At 38.8% G+C, this 21,937-nt stretch overlaps 1 protein-coding gene across 2 annotated transcripts in view; it reads left to right on the top strand.

Moving 5' to 3' along the window:
• Window positions 1–5,813: 5,813 nt before the first annotated feature.
• The window catches only part of CC2D2A (coiled-coil and C2 domain containing 2A), a 58,213-nt gene continuing 42,089 nt past the window's right edge, over window positions 5,814–21,937 (top strand). For both annotated transcript variants that reach the window (XM_082759021.1, XM_082759020.1), the window contains exons 1-9: window positions 5,814–6,017; window positions 12,966–13,054; window positions 13,558–13,659; window positions 15,427–15,528; window positions 16,337–16,504; window positions 16,680–16,830; window positions 18,226–18,362; window positions 19,878–20,009; window positions 21,340–21,549. In XM_082759021.1, the coding sequence (XP_082615147.1) occupies window positions 5,969–6,017; window positions 12,966–13,054; window positions 13,558–13,659; window positions 15,427–15,528; window positions 16,337–16,504; window positions 16,680–16,830; window positions 18,226–18,362; window positions 19,878–20,009; window positions 21,340–21,549 (1,140 nt within the window). In that variant the 5' untranslated portion in view covers window positions 5,814–5,968. The remainder of the gene's footprint in view (window positions 6,018–12,965; window positions 13,055–13,557; window positions 13,660–15,426; window positions 15,529–16,336; window positions 16,505–16,679; window positions 16,831–18,225; window positions 18,363–19,877; window positions 20,010–21,339; window positions 21,550–21,937) is intronic.

The raw sequence follows: 21,937 nt of genomic DNA, 5'->3' as shown, positions 1-21,937 counted from the left end.
TAGCCTAAATTAGTTGTTAGCTTTTCTGCCATCAGTACAAAGAAATTAGGTGGGGTAAATTTCAGTTTGGACGATGTATGTGACACCTGCTTTAAGAAGATCCGGAGGTACCTGTCTCTTCACGTTATCCGTAACTATGTGACTAACTTAGGTTAGCATTTAACTTTGAGATGGCAAAAACTAGGTATGACTTCTGCTGTTAGTCGAAGAATTGGTGTAATTTAATATGGAGATTTATATGCCTCACAATTGGAAGGTGCGGATTGATGAGAAGAACATAGAAGTACTCATAAAATAATGCAGGTGACTTTCTGTCAGACCTTTCCTAAAGTATTGCTCCAGGTCCTCCTGGGACAACCTCCACTGCAATAACTTGGCTGCCCTCCAGAAGATTTTACGGTATCTGAAGGTGGGCTAGATAACTCACACATGTCCCCAGATTCAACATATTTAAGGATTTTTAAGAATTACGAATAAATGACAAATTTGTTGGAACTTTAAAGCACCTGTCAGAATCTTAAACACAATGTAAGACATAACACCATGTTCAAAAAATTGTTTCTGTCAAATAATAGCCCTGCTTCTGTCATGTTAACAAAGGCACAAGAAATATTGAATTCTTGAAAGACACAAACAAATTATGTTTCTCAGGAGGCTTTAAATGTGAACTCTTAGCAAGAAGCAGATGAGATTTCTAGAACTGAGTGAATTGCATGAAGGAAATTTACCAGCAGCGCTTTTTCATTCTGTACTTTCAATCAACTGTTATTCCTAGGTTTGGAAGACAGTGGAAAGAATTTATAACTCTGGGCTGAAAAACAACCTCTTTAATCATCTGAAAGTGTGTCTATCACTGATGCTGATGTCGAAGCAGCAGGCTTTCCTCCTTTCCACACCACCGACATTTACCCATCTTCTTGCAGATGTTCTGGTAAGTGAACACTGATTTCCCCTCCATGTGTGACAAATTTCACGGGATTTTATTTGTGATTTCTGTCATGCTGGAGTAGTTGCAATCAGTTTAAAATAATTAAGCTGAGCAGAGTGTGTTCTCCCTTCTTTCTAAGCTCTCTGAAATTGAGATCAATGCAGAGCTGCATAAAGCAGTTGAAATTGTTATTCTAATCATACATACACAAGTACTTCTATTTTGTAGAAGTTGTGCATATCTTGTAAGATACAGAGTTTTGGAGCTACCTTGCCTGCACCAAAGGCCATCCTTGACCAAATAAGAGCTGATGCCCAGCGGTGACAGCATGGCACCTACAGAAGGGGAGTTTCTCATATCATCTTATCTGCTGTCCAGTGCACTCAAAGACACTGGGCTTGTAGTTGTTTTTACAACACCGACTGAGACAAATGTGTTGCTTTCTGCTGCAGAAAACATATACGGCTTAAATTTTGTCTCTCTCCTGTGAGTGTAGTCTTGTCCTGACATGTGTTTTCACATCCTGCAGCTTTCCATCCTGTTAAGCAGAGGCCCCCCACTGCTCCTTTAGGGTACGATACTAACGCTCCTTCCATAATGCAGCTCGTATTTGTCCATCATTTCAGCTGTTTGCACAACTGTTCCTGAGACTGGGAGAGATTGCTGGGACACAGGCTTATTAGCAAAACAAGATGTTCAGCCTGAATCATTGCCAAAGTATGTACGAAGGCTCACCCACCCAATCGTTTATTTCCACAGTCGCAGATACGATGAGACTTAGCAGATACCAGCGACTGTGTACCCTATGTGTCACCTCCAGAAAACTCGCTTCTGGTAACACTTCTGCCCTGTTCTTGAAAGCTGTTGTCGTGTCAGTGCTTTCCATCCGTGATAGTTCCTCTTAATTTAATTAAACATGCATACTCCCAATCTTTTTATCTTCTGTGACTGTTTACTTCTTCCCATGATCTCCTTTTTATAACAGTGTTCAGATATAGGAAACAATTCAGCCATCTCTTTTCATGTGATTCCAGCTATTAAAATGCTGCAGTAACAGACCTTCAGATGTTATAGGGGCTGTTTATACGGGAACAATTATAAATTGGTCTAGTAACAACTCCATTTAGTACCAGCAATGTTGTTTATTCTGGTTGTACTTAAGGTACTGATACAAATGCTAACATACAAAATTACTTTTTAGCAATTTGGTGCAGCAGCAAAGACCTCCTCAGATTTGATAGGAATACTATAAATTGCCTCGTTCCTATAAAAATTACGAACTGTATATAAGACAATCCACATTTCTACAAACTGACTGCATTGCTGACAGATTTCTGCCATTCCAATTATCCAGACAAGCTGGTTGTGAGCATTTAACAAGCAGATAAGTCATCCCTCTGCTGCCTCTCCAGCCAGGGGTTAAGGCTGCATTTCCCTTCTAGCAGTCTCTAGAACAATCTTAATGCAGCCTTGATAATGCAGCCTCTTCTGTTCTGCTACAGAAGTATTAAAGTATAATGGTAACTTCTTAAATAAAGTTATGGTTTGTGTTCTTACTGCAGTTTCACAATCTGCCTTCTCCAGACTTGGAACTGATGCCTATTCTATTCATGGACTGGTGAAAAAAAAAAAAAAAAAAAAAAATCAAAACAAACAAAACCATAAAACAAAACAAAAAATGAAATAAAAAGCCTTTCTGAAAATTACAGCTGCTGAGAGGTGACACTATATTTTTTACTGTGCTGTTTCCCACTACTTTTCTCAAAAGTTACATGCTAAGAAGTTTGCTGAAGCTTCTGTTATTTGTAAAGACCATCTGTAAAGGATAATACATTGTCATCCCATCGATATAGCTTTGGTTAATACTCTGAGAACTTTCATGCACTGGAGAACAGAGCCTGGAAAATAACTGGCTCACTTAAAGGATTTATCCCTACATGACCAATGTCGGGGATTTTTTAAGAGTGGAATTCATCTAAAAACGTTTTACTTGTTTGAACGTTGGCATATAGGCTAAATTAGAGGTTTAGGATATCTCTTTAGTCCTCAGAGTGAGGGAGTCAGGAATATAACTTCACTGCTCTGAGTCTTACATGGCCCAAGGAGCATCTGTGCCTCTCCTCTAGTTACAGAGGAAGTACACAGAAATCGATCTGATTATTTAGCAAAGCTCAGTACTGAAAGTTAGGGAGAGTGACTGTCTTTATTGTATTTCAATCTGAAATAACCATTCATGATCCTGCAAGAATATGCAATGGATATTCCTTTCTCGAGTCACTGCAGTACTTGGGGTAAGTTGCTATCTGCAGGAGGTGCAATCACTTCTTATCTTTCCTGCAGATAATTCGCGACTTTCCTTTCCCTGTTATGTAAAAGAAACTGTTAAAATAAATAAATAAAAAATCTTACAGGACAGCTTTAGCAGCTTAAGGAGGAGAATCTGTCTCTAACACCCAGAGGCAGAGGCTCCCTGGGCAGCCTGTTGCTAGGGGAGGCTGCTGCCTGCAGTCCTAAAGCTGCTGCAACAGAAAGCCCAGGTAGGAAACAAATATTTTCCTTCAGGCCTGTTTAAATGTCACTGTGTTCTGCATGTGTTCATGGATGAGACAAATTTAAGAATCCAAGGCCCTTAAAATGACGTCCCATGTATTTTTAACATAATTTGTTTTGTGAAGAGGAGTTGGAAGAAACTTCCCTGTGTTTGTTTTGGGGTTTTAGTGCTTTGGAAACAGCCAGCCTCTGAGCTCATGGAGAGCTTTAGCGCTCAGTTGTTTATTACCTTGTTTTAGTGCCTGCCCTACTACTTAATTTCAAGAAATGCTAGCAAATTGTTAAAGAAAGTGGCCATAAGGGCTGTTTGGTTTGTTGCCAGCACTCTCCATTTTCGTTTGCCTTTAGGAAAGACTGTTGAAATGTGATACATAAAGTTTAATATGAAAAAGAGTTTTATGTGCTGAGTAATATAACGTTGCAAGAAGCTGCAGCATGTTTTTTTGTGTGTGTGTCATGAAGCTGGTATTTGATGAAACTTGCATGCAGCCAGGAAATGCTGCAGTTCCCGGGCACGTCATCCTTAGGGCTAGTGCAGGAAATTGGGGAACAAGTGCTGAGGTGAATGCAAAGGTGGTTTGGGAGACAGTCACGTTTGTCTAAAACCACTTGTTTAGGGCAAGTTCACTTCTCTGTGCAACCTGAGGAAGCTGTTCAGCAACCTGAAAATCCTTTGGGGAGAGTAAGGACTAATCCTAGGCAGGCGATAACAAAGTTATTCCTCCTCTGCTTGTTGTGTTTTTGCAATAGGTGTCTTCAAAGAGCTAAAGAGGGATGTGGAGATCACTCCTTCCTGGGCTGGAAGCAGTCTTTAAGGCAAGTACACAGGAGCCATTACCCAGCACAAAGAGCTGGTGGGGAAATAGGATGATTTGTGCAGGCCTCAGTTAGCGCTCTTGCTAAAGGAGGTGTAGCAAGGTGTGGAAAAGCGTTTTATTCCTGTGAATTGCTTCACAGGAATTTTAAAATCCAGAACAAATTATGCTGTTGTGAGTGCTTTGCACTGGTGCAGCACTGCTGGTGCAAGCTTTTTGTAGGGAACACATAGAGCTGCATTTATTGTCCTGACAATTAAAGGTAAAGAAAGGCAGGAACCTGAAGTAATAGTAGAAATGAATCATTTAACTCTGAAAATTCCCCAAACATTTGTAATCAAATACTGCAACCTCATAGTGGAAACAAAGCTGAAGTGATTTGGTAGATTCCAGCCAACCAAAGCCAACACTGAGAGTGAAAAAAGGGATTGAATGTGTCTTTGTGATCCGAACCTTGATGCTTACTTTATGGACTGTGGGTGGATTATTTATATATGTATTTAAAATGCAATGTATTCTTCATGCAGTGTATACTGGCCTACATCATTCAGTTACATGGAATAATTAAACAGATACATATATTTTGACTCATTCAATATAAAAAATAATAATAGGACTCTACGTTAAGGGGTATCTTGTTTGAGCATTCAGGGTGCAAAGGTTACATGGATGTATCTCCTGATCAGTGTGCACATATTAAAACCTTTCTCTTCGTAGAGTAACTGCCTAAAAGTAATTCCTGCGTTGCCTGTGACAGCCAGATGCCAGCCTCTGAGCAGATGAACTTTGGTGTGGAGCCCCAAATGATAATCATGGAGGTCAGTGTCCACTTAGTGGAGAAGAAAACAGTTATTGTCATTTTTCACAGAATTATGGGAATTAGTCCTATGTGTAACAGAAAAGTATAAATAACTGGAGTGTCTGGTACCCTTGTGTTATTCCCTAGATCCATATAGGCACTGTGGTTAAGACATTTCTTCTCAGAAAGAGCAGTCAGGCATTGGGACGGGTTGCCCAGGGAGGTGGTGGCATCACCGTTCCTGGGGGTGTTCAAGGAAAGGCTGGACCTGGTGCTTGGGGACATGGTTCAGTGGGTGACATTGGGAATGGCTGGACCAGATGATCTTGGAGGGCTTTTCCAACCTTAATGATTCTGTGATAACACAGGTGGGCATGGTTATTATTTCTGTGCAAATACATTGCATACAGATACCGTATGTTGTTAAGTATGTACTTTAAATGTTTTTTAATTCTATTTTACTTTGAGGCGAGTTAGCTGATTACATTCTCCGAATTCCTAGCTAAAACAGCTCGACTCGAGTAGCTTAGGAAAACACGGTTGCCCTCTCTTCCACCTGCAGAACGACTTCAGAAACAGTGTTTAAATCGTGAGGAGCCATCACTTCACCGGACCCTTCACCGGACCCTTCACAGAACCAGAGCCACGCACCCAACAGCAGCCCCCTCCCAATCCGCCCCCCCCTTAAGCAGCACCGCGCATGCGCGCACAGCCCCGCGGGCAGCACTGCGCATCCGCGCTCCCTCCCGCCACGATAAATTCGGGCCCCGCCTCGCCTCGCCGCCGCCCTGCCACCCCCAGAGCCCTGCCCGGAGCCTCCTGGACCCTCCCCGGCTGCCGGAGCCCTCCCGGGCGGAGGAACGGACCCGGCCCCGCATGGCGGAACCGCTGCCCGCCGCCGCCGCCTCCCCCCGGCCGCCGCGCAGTGAGTGGCCCCAAGGGGCGGGGCCCGCCTGAGGGGGCGGGTGTCATGGCGGGGGGCGGGACCTGAGGAGGAGGGTGGGGGGTGCAGTGAGCGAGGTCCTGGCAGCTAATTGCGGGCTGGTTTTGCCGAAAACTATCATTTTTTTTGGGAAATCTGGGCGTGGGTTTGCTACTGGGGGTGTGGTGTCGGAAGCAGAGGCCTAGCGGCACGTTTAGGGGGAAGGAGGTCGCTGGCCCAGCTGCGCGGCTCCGGGGGCTCAGCTGCACCGGGCGAAAAAGAGCGAATTTGTAGGGTTAAACGGGCAATAAACCCCAAACACACTAGGTATAACCACCCTCGGGTTTTCACCAGAATCCAAGCGAAATTTGTATTGCCCGTAAGCTCGTTTTCTCAAAACACTACTTGTTTTTTCTCGACATCAACAATTTAGAGATGTTCCCAGTGCTCACAAGATCTTTGTGCCTTTCTTTTCCTTTTTTTCGAGCCTTACTGTGCCTGCTCGTGCTCTGGAGTGATACGCACTTGGCTGACTCCAGCACCTTTCAGGGGGGGTCTCATGGGGAAATCAGGAGACACCCGCTAGTGATGGCAGGTTTCCTTCACAGCAGCTCCCTTCCCAAGGATAAACAGGGCAGTGATGCAGTGCTTTGAGAAAAGAACAATATATACGATTTTGTATATACAAAACTTTTGGACCACAGAATTGTCTAGATTGGAAGAGACCTCAAGATCACCTAGTCCAACCTCTGACCTAACACTAACCAGTCCTCCACTAAACCATATCCCTAAGCTCTACATCTAAACGTCTTTTAAAGACCTCCAGGGATGGTGACTCCACCACTTCCCTGGGCAGCCCATTCCAATGCCTCACAGCCCTTTCAGTAAAGAAGTTCTGCATAGCTAGCATGCTTGGGTTTTGTTTTAGTACCTGTGCTAATACATTGCCTCTATTCCTATGCCTCTTTAATTTCTCATGGTTGTCACTGTATTAGTTCATTGTTCACAACAAATATGTGGTGTGAAAAATACACACAGACACATGCACACACCTATGAAAAGAGAACTATTTAAATACAAGTGGGAAGTAGGTAACATTTTTGGCATTTTCAGTTTGTGATGTCCCTCAAATGCTTGGTTTCTTTCATGTCGCGTTGTGTTCACTTTCTCATTCTGGTCCCAGTATGGCAAGCTTATCCTGAAACACATCCATTAGCTATTTCTTCGCTTCATAATCACAGCAGATGTTGCTTTTCCCCATTAGTCTTCAAGTGTTCAGTCAGGCTCGGTCAGTCTTTACCCATTTTTATGCACTCTGATAGCAGAACAGTACTGTTTTCCTTTGATAGCTGTACGTGTGTGCTTAGATGCTTCTAGACCTTACTTAAATCCAAAGATTTGGCACTGTGTCAGTCAGAATAACAAATAAGAATTGCAAAAAATGATTTTCTTAAAAAAAAAAAAAAAAAAGCCTGCATCTGATACTTACTACAGTGAGATGCCAGGACAAGTACAGTGTTGCAGTTTCCATGAAAAACACAAAGGTGTTTCTAGCACCCATGGTGGAAGTTGTCATTCCCTATTTTAGGTACCACTGGTGCTTGGTCATGGCATAAGCATTGGTCTGTGTGCTTTACCTCGTGCCTGGCTTCTGCATCCCATTCAGGTATGGGGTGGGTGTCAAGATGCTTGCAGCAGTTTAGGGTCTGCGTAAGTGCAGAGACCAGGTTCAGAGGAAATTGAGGGACAAATTTATTAGATGATGTTTGTAGGTTCTCAGTTCTGCTTAATTTCATTTTAACTATCCAGATAGCTCATTGTGTCTGCCTGAAGTAAACTACAGAGACATTGCAGGATAATGATGCTTCCCACATAAAATGTGGTGTGAGCTGCTTTTATACAGGCCTGAAGGGGTGATCCTGCAAAGTAGTGCTCTCAGGGATGTCTCTTGTATTCTACTCCATATATATATCTTGAAGTTAAGCATAAATTACTTGGCTGCATAAACAGAAGAGAAGTAAAGCAGTAAAAAATAATTAAGTGGTCCTTCTTTTCAAGTAATGACAGGATCCCACAGTAATTGATGCATTGAATTAATTCTACCACAACTATTAAAGCTTTAATATGTTCTTCTTTATGTATAGAAAGCGTCATTCCTATGTCACAAGGAATTAATTCATTCATAAAAAATTCTTCAGCATACTGAGCATCAATTTTGGAGGTGCTTAAAGTGATGGAAGATTTTCTGTGCTAATTTTGCATGTTTACGCAGTTTGCTTTCACTGTGCTTGTCTGGAAACATTTACAAGGAATTGTCGAGTATTCCAGAAGATTGAAAGCAGACACTTATCTGTTCTCTAGTTTTCAGAAAATTGGAATGAAATTGAATGTTCCAGTCAAGTAGAATGTTTTCACAGAGCAACTGTATGGAAAACAATGACAGGAAAAAAGTCATAGAATAAGTTGCTTTTTGATTTCCCTTCTATCTTCTTCCCTAAAGTAGGTTCGACTCAATTTAAATCTTGATACCCTTTCCTTTTTTTTTTCTTTTTAAACTTAAAAGCTTGCACTGATGAAGACTGAATGGCTGACTTCAGGGACTAGTCCAATGCTAGAAGATCCCAGAAATTAAAAGCCTTTTCCAATGTGTAACCACCTTCCTCATAGCAATTCAAGTTCATCATTTCCATCTCCAGCAGGCCCACGGTGCTGTTCTTTGTGCAGTGACCTTTTGCGAGCTTGAATTTGTTAGAAATGCATTTTTTTCCTCTATTCCAAAAACTCTTCAAACTTAGCCTTTCTCCAAATGTGACTTCTGATAGGCTTTGCTTGCACATTTTGTACACGGATATACATTATATCATCATTCAAACCATTAATAAGTATTGTAAAGCTATTAGATTAAGGCAGAGCCTGAAAATACCTATACAGTATCTGTTTTGAATGTATTAACTGTTACTTACGTTTCTAAATGTGGCTTTCCAGTGACTTGCATGCTTTCTTTTTTTTCTATCCCTTCCTGTAATTTCATCAAAATATTTCCTAATGAGACACTTCCTGTAGTACTTGGTCACAAGCTTATACCTTTTCCAGACTACTAACAGTCTGTGTGAAATATATGCTGAAGAACATTAAATTGGCTTGACAGATCTTGAAAACTTGGCTAAACTGGGCCTGCTGTTGTTTATTGCTGACTTTTAAACGTTTACAAATAGGATTTTTATTTATTAGGAGAATTGAAATTAGACTGACCTGTGCTTGCTTCTGTGGTTCTTTCTATCTCCCCCTTTTTAAGAAAAGGCAGTTGCCCAGGGTTTTGGAACTTGCCCATTCTCCATCATTTCTCAGAATCACTGACTGCTCTGATGTTACTTCAGCCACTCCATTGGATGCTCTGGAATGATGAGTTTCAGTTAGCTGAGTCTAATGAATATCTGTGTAGATCTTGTTTTGTTCTTAGTTCTCATTCTGTTTTTACTGGTACTGCATTCCTTCTTAGAAAAGGTAAAATTCAGGCAGGCTTTCCTGTGTGTCATCTCTTAGCATCTCTGCTGAGTGCTTACTAATTTCTTTCTTTAGTATTCTTCCTTAGTAAGGAAATGGACATTGGATGCTTTCTTTTCTCTTGGTCTTATGCTACTGATATTTACTTTGTGCTTTTTCCTTTCTTTTGAAAGTTTCCAGATACAACGAAAGCTTTGTACAGATACAGGCAGTAAATTGTGTGATTTGAAAAGATCAGGATACACCTAAGCCCATTGATGTTTCTAAGTAGAATCAGTGATAGCATGGTTTGATCTTAATATTTTTCATTTCTAAATGACAGTGGATTATCCTAGAAATTATCCTAGTGGTCGTCCTAGAAATCAGATTGCACTTTGGTATAGTTGCTAGCCTCTAAATGCTTAAGTTGTATGTTCCAAATACAGTGTTTTCTGCCACCAGGAAAGCTCTCAGAATCACATCAAATCAGCTGCAATGTGATGTATGTTGTGTGACATTACCGTTCCTAAGCCCTTAGCCTCTGCTGTTTTATCTCCTTTTCATGAATTTAATGCCTTATATAAGCCTGAAATCACCCTTTACTTAGACCTTGGCAAACAGTGTTCTTTCCTAAGGACAAAGAACAAATCAGTGCTTGGCTCAAGGAGCTGACAAGTGTTAGAATTATATAAGCAGAGATAACTAGAAAAACTTACTTGCTTAGAATGTCATGTGGTCATAGATTAAAAATAATTAAAAAGCCATGCACTGCAAAACACAAATGTGAAGAGAGCTGGTTTTCTCCTGCTAAATATCTTGCAGTTTTTCCAGTAAAAAGAGCCAATGTGTCCTATGTGGAACAATACAGCTCCTTCTGGAAATAAACGGCACTTCAACAAGTTCTAAAGAAAAGAAATCAAAATGAGATTTGAGTATTCCATGTATGAGAAGGGATATAAAGCATTTATTTTTAAAAAGTTGTATAGCTGATACATGCAATAGTGTTTCAGCAAGCTCCTGAGAATTTCCAGGTGAGCTCCAGGACTCCAGTGAGACTGAAGAGATCTGTGCAGATGGGGAGACAACTAGTTAGGTCTTTGAATAAGAAAAGATTCTAACTGATTGCTTTCTAAGCTCCTAGGTGTATATAAAACTATGTTTTCAGATAAACTTTTTCTGGAAGCTTTTGTAAAGAGGATAAACTTGACTCTTTTACAATGATCATGCAATCCAGTAGAAGAAAGATGGGTACCAACTCACAGTACTATGCAGAATACAAATGTAATTGTGTTTAATACATAAAACTGGAGGAAGTTTTGCCATTTTCTTATATGTACAATCTCACTCATAATATACACAATGTTTTTTTATTTCAATTTATGAGAGGAAGGTAGGTTGTAGGTATCCACTCCTTTACGTTTTTGCCCCCAATGCTGTAGCTTCTTTGTGAAGAACTGAATAATTTTCATCCTTTTTATTTTGGAATTGGGGAATGCAATAGTGTATGGGGTCACACTACCATTATTTGTTTGAATCTACCTGAAGAAATCATAATCTGAGAGAATTTGGGATATAAGGGGAAGGAATGCCATCAATCCAACAAATGAAAAGGAGATCATGATAACTCTGATTATTAAATATGAATTCTCATTCACTTTTAATTTTGGAAAAAAAAAAAAAGAAAGCCTGGGCTTTTTGGGAACACCAATTTAAAGGCTGCAACAAGCAGTAGTTGTCCTTGTCCATGACCACACAGTCCCAGGTTGGTGTCCCAACCTGGGTAGTTACTATTCAGAAATCTAAATGTATGCCAGTTGTTTAAAACTCGATTTTGTAGATTTCACAGGATCAGCAGAGAATACTTGATCCTGAAGAATGTAGGGTTTTGGTGAGTTCTTGGGAATGGAAGTAGGGTTGTGATTTTGTCTGGTTGCTTTAAATCATCCCCTGGGGTATAGCCCTCTGGTGATGACCTCTAGCTGGGCTTAGCACTACTAAGAGGAAACAGTGCTGGAAGTCTCAAAGTCAAGATAAACAACATCCAATGATTTTTTCCTTCATCAACTAACCCAATTATCTCATCGTATAAAGTTGTTGTGTAGGTCAGGTGTAAGGTGTTTTGTCTGGTTGGTTTTTCCCTTCATAAAATCCATAATGACTCCTAACTATCCTCTTGTCCTTAATACTTTTGGTAATGTTTTTCAGGATTATTTGTTCCATTGCTTTCTCAGGCATTAAGGTGAGGCTGACCAGCTTCCATTCTTCCTGAAGACAGGAGTGGTGTTCACTCCAGTCCCCAGGAACCTCCCTGAATCACTATAGTCTTAATTGAGAGTGGCCTTGAGGTGACATCAGCTCCTTTGGCACTGACAGGAGCATCCCTTTACATTCCATGGATTTGTGTACACCCAGTTTGTTTAATGTGGCCTTAGTTGATCTTCCTCTACGAAGGGTAAATTTCAGACTCTCTGGAGCCTGGTATTCCTGGTAGCAAATCTTATCAGTAAAGCTGAGATAAAGAAGGCACTGATTACTTGTGTTTCTTTTTCACTGTGGCCCCTGTCACTATGTCCTCTGAGGTGGGTCTCTGATTTTCTTAGTCTTCCTTTTGCTGCTAATACACCTGTAAAAGCTCTCATCTTGTTGCACATCATACCCATTCAAGTCCAGGTGGGTTTTGGCTTTTCTAAACCCTGTGTGCTTGGACAGTGCTCTGGTCCTCTCTGGTCACCTGTGACTGCTTCCAGCTCCTGTAAGTTAACTTTTTATTCCTGGGCTCAGCTCGTTCATCCATGTAGCCTCCTTTCTTGATTTGCTGCAGCTGGGGACAACATGTTCCTTTGCTTGGAGAGCTGGTGATCTGTTGATTCAAGGTTGGCACCAGCAGAGCTGCAAGTAGCTTGTGTGTGAAATGGTTTTTAGTGAAGGTTAGTTGATGCTGTCAGACATACGTGGGGCTGGGTAAAATTCACCTCATTCTCTTGGTTGTGCTAGAACGATAGCACAAAAATGCCACTGGTGAAGTTAATAGTTTGTCACCACAAAAAGCAGATAGCCCTAAACTGGAAAAGGAAGCAAGTTTGTAAGTACTCTTACAGTCAGGATCTGTATCAGGATTTATTGCACATCACCACTCAAAATTTGGTCTGGAAGCTCTAAGTGCTTGTTAAAGGCCAGGTAATTATTTTTCTATTTTAATAGCAAAAAAATGTGTGTGCATTACTTACGGTGGTTCAGAGTTCATTGTGAAAGCCAGATCCACTGCAACTAAAGGCATTTAAATAATAGTACGTTAAGTTCAAACTGTGCAAAAGAGGAAAAAAAAAAAAACAAAAACATTTGATTCCTTCACAGTTCCTCATGCATTCTCTTAGGACGTGGGATTCTGTGTGGGATAGTCTTATTTTACATAATTAAGTTTCTTTTACAATACAATTTAAACATGTTGCTGTGTTCTCTCTGTTTCAGGCTTGCCGCCTGCTCCATCTACATCAAGGGCAGGCTTTGCAGAACGTTCTGTCAGGGAGCGAATGAGAGAGAAAATAAAAGCAGCGAGGGTGAGAGTCCTTCAAAAATACTGTTCATTTGACTGTACTCTTAGAAGTACCGACAGCTTGATTTTGTTTTCCTGGTGGTGTGTGTACCTGATTGGGATATTTGCTTTTTTAATTCTAATGCCAGAATTCAGTTCATCAGTACAGTTATTTTCAAGTGTCTTTCTCATGCTGTATTTTCCTGAAGTTTACATTTCAATTGTGTTGTACTATAAAATTTATCTTTTTTATAAGAAAAATTTAAAATCATTACAAGATGTTCCTGTTTTCATCAAAAAAAATTTACCATGCTGTTTTGAAATCAATTGATTTGCTATTAAGTTAACTGTGCAATTTAATAAGGGGTATTAACATCTAGGTCTGTAAAAGCACTTAAGCTGATTACATAGTTAAAAGATTCTGTCCTTAATACAAGCACACATAAGATGTTGAGTTCCTGGGACTTACTGTAGCTTTGGTCCAATTACATTTATGTTACAGTTAAGCATTTTTTTTTGTTTGCCTAGGCAAAAGCAGAAGTCACTTTATCTCAAGATGACCACAGTCCACGACCAAGGCGTTTGAAAAACATCAGAGAAAGAAAAACAGAAGTCAGCCTGGATAAAGTGGTAAGAAAGTACTCTAGGTCTTGCTATCCTGGTAGTGAGACTGAATATGAAACATCAAATAAATCAAAGACTACAGAAGATCAGCTTCATTTATTTTAATGTGATCAGAATGATATAATTGTTTGATTTAGTTATCAGGAACCTCCCCAGTTATTGCTTTTAATGTACATATTTAACAACAGTCATTTTCTTTACCTACAGTATAGACATTATGTGAAACTCATTTTCAGGTTCATGACTTGTGTTGTTTAAGATGCCTGGAGCATTTAAGTTACTGTAACAGAAAGGACTGCTCTATATAAATTTGCACAGTGTAATTGCTAAATGCTGTATATTAACTTTTCATTGCACTGTATTTATATTTCCTTGACACTATTTTATATTCATTTTTTTAATATAAGCATATTCTTTGTTAGAAAATTAATTCTGTATTGAATAAATAACAAGGGCTATGCCTGTAGAATTAGTGCATGGATATTCTTCAGAATTCACAGAGACTGCTTGCCTCTAGCAAATGTGTTCAAAAGAACTTGTATGCCCAGAAAATAACATATAGCAGTAACACCTCTGTCTGGAATTGCAAACAATGTGAATTAAGCCTGGTTAAATTACTTGTTTGGGCTAGAAGTACGTATCTACGTTGGTTTTGGGGAGGCTTTTTGCCAGTATTTTCTTATAAAAAATAGTTGTCATAGTGGTCAGTTAAGTAGTATTGTTTTAATACATTTTTATTAGGAAATCATGGAAAGGATGTCCTTAAATGAGGTGGATATTTCATATAAGGCATACCTACACCCTTCCACGTGCTGGTTTTGTTTCCTGTACTTATTTACACATGTATAAAGTATTGTTTTGTTAAATAAGTGGCTGTCAGATTGACAGAATTTCTTATTTTGCTGGATTTGCCAGATTTTCTTATTGTTATATTTTGAAGTTCAAATTGACTAGAGGTAAACTTTGACTAGAGAAAAACCTTCCTTTAATTTAAGAATTCGTGCTACAAAGAGCAAAAACAAAATGTTAGGTTTCTTTATGTTGGCTGAGCCTGATGCAAATCAATCTGAAGCACTTAACCTCAACCAGTGATCTGTCTTATCTGTTTGTGGGGACAGATAAGGCTTCAGAAAACAGGAGGAGGATAACCACGCTATTTCCTTTCTTCATCATCCATGGAACTTCAGAGCAGCCTAGCAGTAACTGCTTGAGAGAGATCAAAACAAATAAGTCTGTATTTAGGCACCCAAGCAATGGAGAGTACCTTTTTTGAATAATACAAATTTAATTGCCCTGTTTTCAGCAGGGACTATAGAAGTAGCTGTTCTTGGCTCCTTGATTCCCTTCACAGTCAGTACTGTCTGCCAGCAGCACCCTTGTCACTGCTGCCAGGCTGGTGCTGTCTGCCAGTCTCTCATCTGTCTCATTTCTGGGACTGGAAGATTTCTCATTGCTGCCCCATTTCTCCCCCTTGTGGAGATAAGAATGTGGTGCCTGTTTTCAGAAGTGCAGAAATGAGCTCATCAGTACTGAAGAATGTATGCATTTATGCAATGAACTGTTTCTTGATGCTCTGCAGTCTATTTCTTGACCGATATTAAAGGAGAAAGGCATTAACTAATAAATGTATCCTTTTAACATAAATACAAAATCAGTATAATTGTCGTCACAGTCATTGTTTTCTTTTTTTCTTAAGTTTTCAATATGGAAGTGCAACATCTAATCTCTGTGTCTTTTGTCTTTATTTTTTGATGGACTCATATTTTTGTGCAGTCTGATAGTGATAAATTTAGAGAGATGCAAGAGGATGAATCCCGCCTACTATCAAAAGTAAAGTTTCGTGATTCTGTCAAAAAAATGAAACAAAAGTCACCAGTAAGTACCAATTCCATCATTTCAGTAACTGATAGTAGTTTTATTTAAACTTTATATGGCTTCATGATTCTGCTTGAATAAGCAAGCAGGCTTCAGTCTTGAGCAGTGAAGAGGGTTTTGTTTAATTTAAAAATTCATAAACAGAATATGTCTACAGTTGAAATGTGAAAATTAAACCTTCATCAAATATAAGTGACTTTAAAAAAAAAAAAGTGTAAGCCCATCTGTACACAATTAATGGAACTTGAAGAAGGACACTTGCTCCTTCTATTTAATTCCTCTCAGCTGGATGTCACCAGTTGGAAGTTAAAGGAGCATAAGATGCTTAGAGTCACAAAATGCTACTGTTAATTCTCCTATTAGAACATTGATCCTAACACTCAAAGGAGCCTAAGTCCTTCAGGGACCAGGCACATTTATAATATGCCATTATAAATTTCTTCTCATATGATTCATCTGCATTATTGTTATATAATGATATTTGTATTACAGCCAGAACTTAAACCTTGGCATTTCTCATTCACAAATTGTTTATTTAAAATAATAAGCTGGTTAAAGTTGAACTAGACTCTTTTCTATAAAGCATTGCAAGAAATATTTCATGAAATGATAATGAGATTTTTTGTTGCTATATCATTTAAAAATGTTTCAGTTAATTTCAGCATTTGTGAGCTCTGTTTGAGATGAAATAGCATGTACAAACACTTGTCACTGGATAACTGTTATTCCTATTATTAATGGAAAGATACTTTGACTTGCCCTAAATTTATTATAAATGTTATATAAAAGTATCTGTGTCTTTTTATAGGTCCAGAATGATTTTCCTTCCACTGAAGAAGCATATAATTTCTTTACCTTCAATTTTGATTCTGAACCAGAGAATGGTGCTGGAGCACAAAAAATAAGTGAATTAAACGAAGAAGAGGAGGCAGAATATGTAGAAGCCCATGAGGAAGAACAAGAGGAAGATGAAACGGTGTGAGCTGTAGAAAAAATTTTAATACTTGTAGTCAGACTTCTTGAATTAATTTTAACCATCTAATATGAAATGACAGCTTTTGTTCCCTTAAAATTTCTTGAAGTATGCTTTCTAGAGATCTCTACTTTAAGAAACAGATGAACTAATAGAGATGTTTTCATTTGAACTATAGGATGAAGATGTACGCCTAGTTAAAGATGATTTATTCAATATAGGGCAAACAGCTGAAGATCTTATAGTTATGAAGCCTGCTGACTGTGAAAGCTACTCTGAACAAGTGCAAAAAGAAAAGGAATTTCTCTTCATCCCCAGCAGGCTAACAGGTATGAAGGTTGTGCTTAACCATTTTCTTCCTGGATTTTGCATAGCATGCCACCCTTTGATCTTTTGAAAAATCTTGTATCAGGTTGGCAACACAGAGATACTTAATTGCTGTGCTCCAACACTTATCATCCAGTTAAGGCTGTGTCCGAAAAAGTCTTACAAAATGGATTAAGTAGCAATATGCATACCTTAGCAGGTCACAGTCTGGTATGCTAGCAAGTGAACTCAGGGCACATTGGTTGCTCTGGAGTATATCTTAGTGCCTTCTGCAGCAAATGCAAGGTGGCTGGCCCCTTTTTCACTGGAATTTAGTTCTTACATTGTTTAGCCTATGCAACAGGTTATAGCATACACATATTTAGGTACTGAGTGATTCATGCACTATATAACGTATGTTTCTTCACTTGGCCACAGCTGTAATTTTTTCCATATGGCAAGTTTACCAAAGTCATATAAGTAGCATTAGGATTTCTGTGATGTAAGGGGCCATTCTCCCAAAACTCATTTTGTTTAATTGGAAATAGTCAGCATGGATCATGTCTCTGACTTCTTTGCCTTCTTCCCATAGAACTGCAAAGCCCTTAAAAATAAATACAAATAAAATAAAAGCTTTATCATATCACTTGATATTTAATATTTGAAGTGGAAGAAACAGAAATAAATTTTGTAGTGGTATGTTACCAGAATGATATCAGGACAGCTTAGGATGGAATACCAAAATATTGATGTTTGGTTCCTCTCCTTTTTTACATCTTGCAATTGAGTTCTTACTCGTTCTAGTGTGGTCCACTGTGTTCTGATTCAGGGGGATCACTGTTACTGTATTTATTAGTACAATCACTCTCTGAATGTAGGAGGAGAGCGTTCCCTAAAAAGTACTGAGCCCCTGTGTGCCAGTGGGGGGAAAAAAAAGAATCCCATCTACTGTTATTGGACTAACATAACTTTTTATACGTTTCCGTATTTTGTACGTGACTGCCTTAAGCAAACTCGTAATGGTAACTGAAGTTGTGCTTTATATGGGCTTTGCTTAGAAACATTCATTTAGTCAGTTGTTGTTGCTAAAGGATCACAAGGATTTTACTCTGTTATGCAAGCAAGCATTAATACTGAACTCTGCTAAATTATTTAAAAATTTATTTATTTTGGTAAGGAAATATTAATTGTTTAGAAGATCTGAGACACTTAGGATAGAATTAAACTCAGGATATGTCCTGATAAAGAAAAGGACTTGTTCTGACTTTGTAATTTCTCTTTTCTGGAAAATATTGCTGACAGCATGCTTAAAACGGAATACCTTTCGTTTCAAGAATAGCATAGGCTACTACAGAATTAATAAATTAAAACTGCAGTTTTAAGATATTTTATGTGCTTTTATATTTATTTCTCATTAGTGCCCACTTCTCAGAAGATGCCTGGAAATGTGCAGCCTAGGTACCTTGAGGATGAGGGTCTTTACACAGGAGAAAGGCCTTTTGTATCACCATCTAATCAAAATATTGTAGAAAACAGAATTCTCAGACAGGAGCAAGTAAGTTACTCCTATGTTCTTGGCTGTCTCTTTCTCACTCCTTATTTATTAGTACTTTGTTACAGTTAAGTAGGTGAACAGTCATGGTAATATGAGTCTTTTGTCTTTAAAATGTTTAACAGTATTGGACTTGAAGATCTGTGTATTTTCATAGGTGTGTGTTTTAGTGTATCCCAATAATTAGAGCACCAAACAGGGGCTTAGAAAACTGGTGTTTCTTCCTGGCTGTACTCATAGCCTGCTGGGGAACAAATCACTTCTCCGTGCCACAGTTTATTTTCCAGTAGAATAGGGGTAATAATAACTCCTTTGTTTATAAGAAGAGAGCTTGTGACATGTGTAAAAACTGAAAATAAGAGTTGGGCACTGTCATATACTAGAGGATTGTAACAAAAGTAAGCAATGTGAAATGACATCTCTGTCCATGAAGATAATGTGAAGTAATGTACTTACAGAGATGTAGTGATCAGAATGTAGGCATAATTAAATATTGAAACAGATTATTTGGAGATCTTGTAGAATCCTTTCAGCTTTACAGGAGTAGCTTATGGAAACAGCTGAGAGGGTGCTCTGGTTATATTTTTACCATGCTCTTGTCCTGCATACGATAAGGTGTGTAGTTGTAATGTTTAGTATACATTTCAGCTAGTATACAGCAGTTGCCCTTTATATTATGGTTCCTAGAATATCACAAGTTGGAAGGAACTGACAAGAATTAAGTCCAATTCCTGGCTCCACATTGGACCACCCAAAATTCAAACCATATGTCTGAGAGCATCATCCTAACGCTGCTTGAATTCTGGCAGGCTTGGTGCCCTGACCACTTCTTCATGAAGTTCTTTGACTTCCTCCTGTGCTGGGAAAGGCACTTTTGTGAATCAGATTGGGTCTAAAATTTTCAACTGGCCAGTTTCAACCCAGTTACTCTTCGGTGTTACCACATCTGCATCTCTGGTTCTAGGATTAGTTTAAAACAGGTCTTGGCATAAGAGGGCAGCCCAGCATCTTTCAGCAGCTGCGCTGGCTTAAGCTACTCTTAAATCCTGTTCATGGGAGCACAGGGATGAATTAGTCAATGTTTAACCTGTGAAGCATGGATGGCAATCAGTGTGTAAGACACCTCATTTGCTTTCAAAGATATCTTCTTAGTTGGTTCAGGTTGTGGACTACTTAAGTTGAGATAAATGATCTCTCTGAGCTGCCATTTAGCTCTAGAATTCTTTCCTTTATGATTTTTATAATCTAATTTGAAGATATGGGTGGCAGTCTAGTGTAAAACTACAATTCCTGCAATTATAGTAATAAGTGTATTTAAAGCTTAAGCAAGCTTGTGGTCCTGTGGTTTCAAAACTTATAATATATTTAAAGATTTCACTTTGTCTTAAAGTTTTAGTTTAGTCACAAACAATTCATAGTCACCTTTTCTTTTGTAGTTGTTTCTCATAAGAGTTATGATTTTGCAAATCATTTCTGTATCAAGTAAGAAACGATATAAAATGTTGTGTTTATTTGTAGGGGAAAGAGTGGTTTGGTGATGATGGCAAAATCTTAGCATTGCCTAATCCAATTAAACAATCTTCTACTAGGCCTCCAATATTTTCACTGGAAGAAGGCATTGCACCAGAACTTGAAACAGTGTATAGAAAGGTAGGTGTATTTAATATGTTATTACTGGGACACTGTATGTCCATTCTGCACTGATGAGCTGAAGAGCTTTGTAGCAAGAGCCGTGTGTGCTGCTTTCTTGGGCTCTACAACTGCTCCTTAAACATGTTCCACTTTTTAAGGCATATTCCACCTGTATTTTTCCATAAAAATAACACATACAGAAGAATGAAGAGTTTAGCCTCTTAGTGAAATAGTGAGGTTACAGTGCATGATGAACTGCTTCAAGTCTGTGAATCGCTAAGGCCACTGTGAAGCAGCCTTGGATATTGTCATGCCAAAGTAGGGTAGTCCCTGTGTTAGCATATCTGTACAGTTCCTCATGGTATGAGCTGGCAGACTTAATGATCAGGACAGATGTGTTCTCTGCAGCATTACTAAAATAGAAGAGCATGTGAGTGATAGTTATTTTATCCTGGTGAAAGTCCTCCAAAAAAGTCATATTAAAGTCATTAAAAAAAATCTGATGAGAAACTGCTGAAGGATCAGATGGAATGTTTTTCATGGGCATTTATACCAGTCCTGTAAGAGAGCGATACAATAGCTGAACTCCCCACTCAGTCTTCCTTTTTCAAAGTCTTACAAAGGGGCAGCAGTCGGCACATTCCTAACAACTTCATTTTTCACATTATAAGAATATTTAAACCTGTTCTGAAGAGCCCTAAGAAGGGATCAGCAGTCATCAGGCAGGGAGCAGTCTACTAGCATGGCAAACTCCCTCCTGATGGCAGTTACCTGAGGATATGAGCCATGATGGCCTTTAGGTTGCAGAGTTGAAGTAGGGTCTCTAAGATTTGTCGTTAAAAGCTCTTTTGGGGCCTTATTGATGTGAATTTCCCTGACATTAGAATGGAGAAACAAAGAACAGATTCCCTCTTCTGTGCTGTCCGATTTATCTATAACAAAAGTTGTTCTTAGAGAGCTGTTCTGTTTCTCTTACAGCTGAATTCTCAGAAATAATAAAGCAATTCCAATGCAACAGGTAAAAAGACAACTAGCATGCTTTTCCTGTTCCAATACAGCAATGTCATCTTTGCTCAGCTCAGCATAAGTAAAATCTTCAGCAAGGCAGATGATTTTCTATATCAGTCTCATATGGGCTATAGAAATTCTGTTTTGCAGAATGCCTATGGAGGTATAATGCCATCCACTTGTCAATAAAGCAAAGGAGGTTACTACAGAAGTCTTTACAGTTCAAGACTCAGTAGTTAGATGTAGAAAATGCGAAATGGCTCACTTCCTGTCACAGGGTTTGTTTGCATGATAGCTTTATTGGAGCTAATAAATCCATTTTATTCTTTTTTTCTTTCAGGCAATAAAAATGACAGCTGCCAATCAGTATCTTGTTGGACCTGGAGATTTTCAGGGGCCATTTCAATTGGATATTGATATTTCTGGACTAATATTCACCCATCATCCCTGTTTTAGCCGTGAGCATGTGTTAGCAGCTAAACTGGCTCAGTTATATGATCAGTATTTAGCAAGAAAACAGAAGAATCTTACCAAACTTCTCACAGACAAGGTATTTCTATTGCTTCATCATAAGTCGTTGAGATAATAAGACAGTCTAAGGTAAAAGCTGAATTTGTTTTTTTAGAGTGATGAGATTTTAATTGTAATGTACAGTGTTTTGTCAGAATAGGAGAAACTTAATTATTTCATCTATGTTGCTGTGTGCTCAGTGCAGAACTGTCTTTATAAGATTATGGATTTCTTTAATCTATGTAAAATTAACTCAATATAGGCTTTGAGGTAAGGGGAATGTAATAACTAGAGAAAACAAAACTTTTATATATTATTACTTCTGCAGAATATCCAAACTGTTTTCCAGTGAATGACAGATAAGACTTTACAGGATCGTGTACAGGGGTTCTGACAGGCAAGCTGTATTCAAGGTTTGAGGGAAGTTA

The sequence above is a fragment of the Aythya marila genome (genome assembly GCF_965140915.1).
Source record: "Aythya marila genome assembly, chromosome: 4".
Lineage (NCBI taxonomy): Eukaryota > Metazoa > Chordata > Aves > Anseriformes > Anatidae > Aythya > Aythya marila.
Note: the sequence above shows the minus strand (reverse complement) of the source record. Positions and strands in the feature narration are given on the sequence as shown.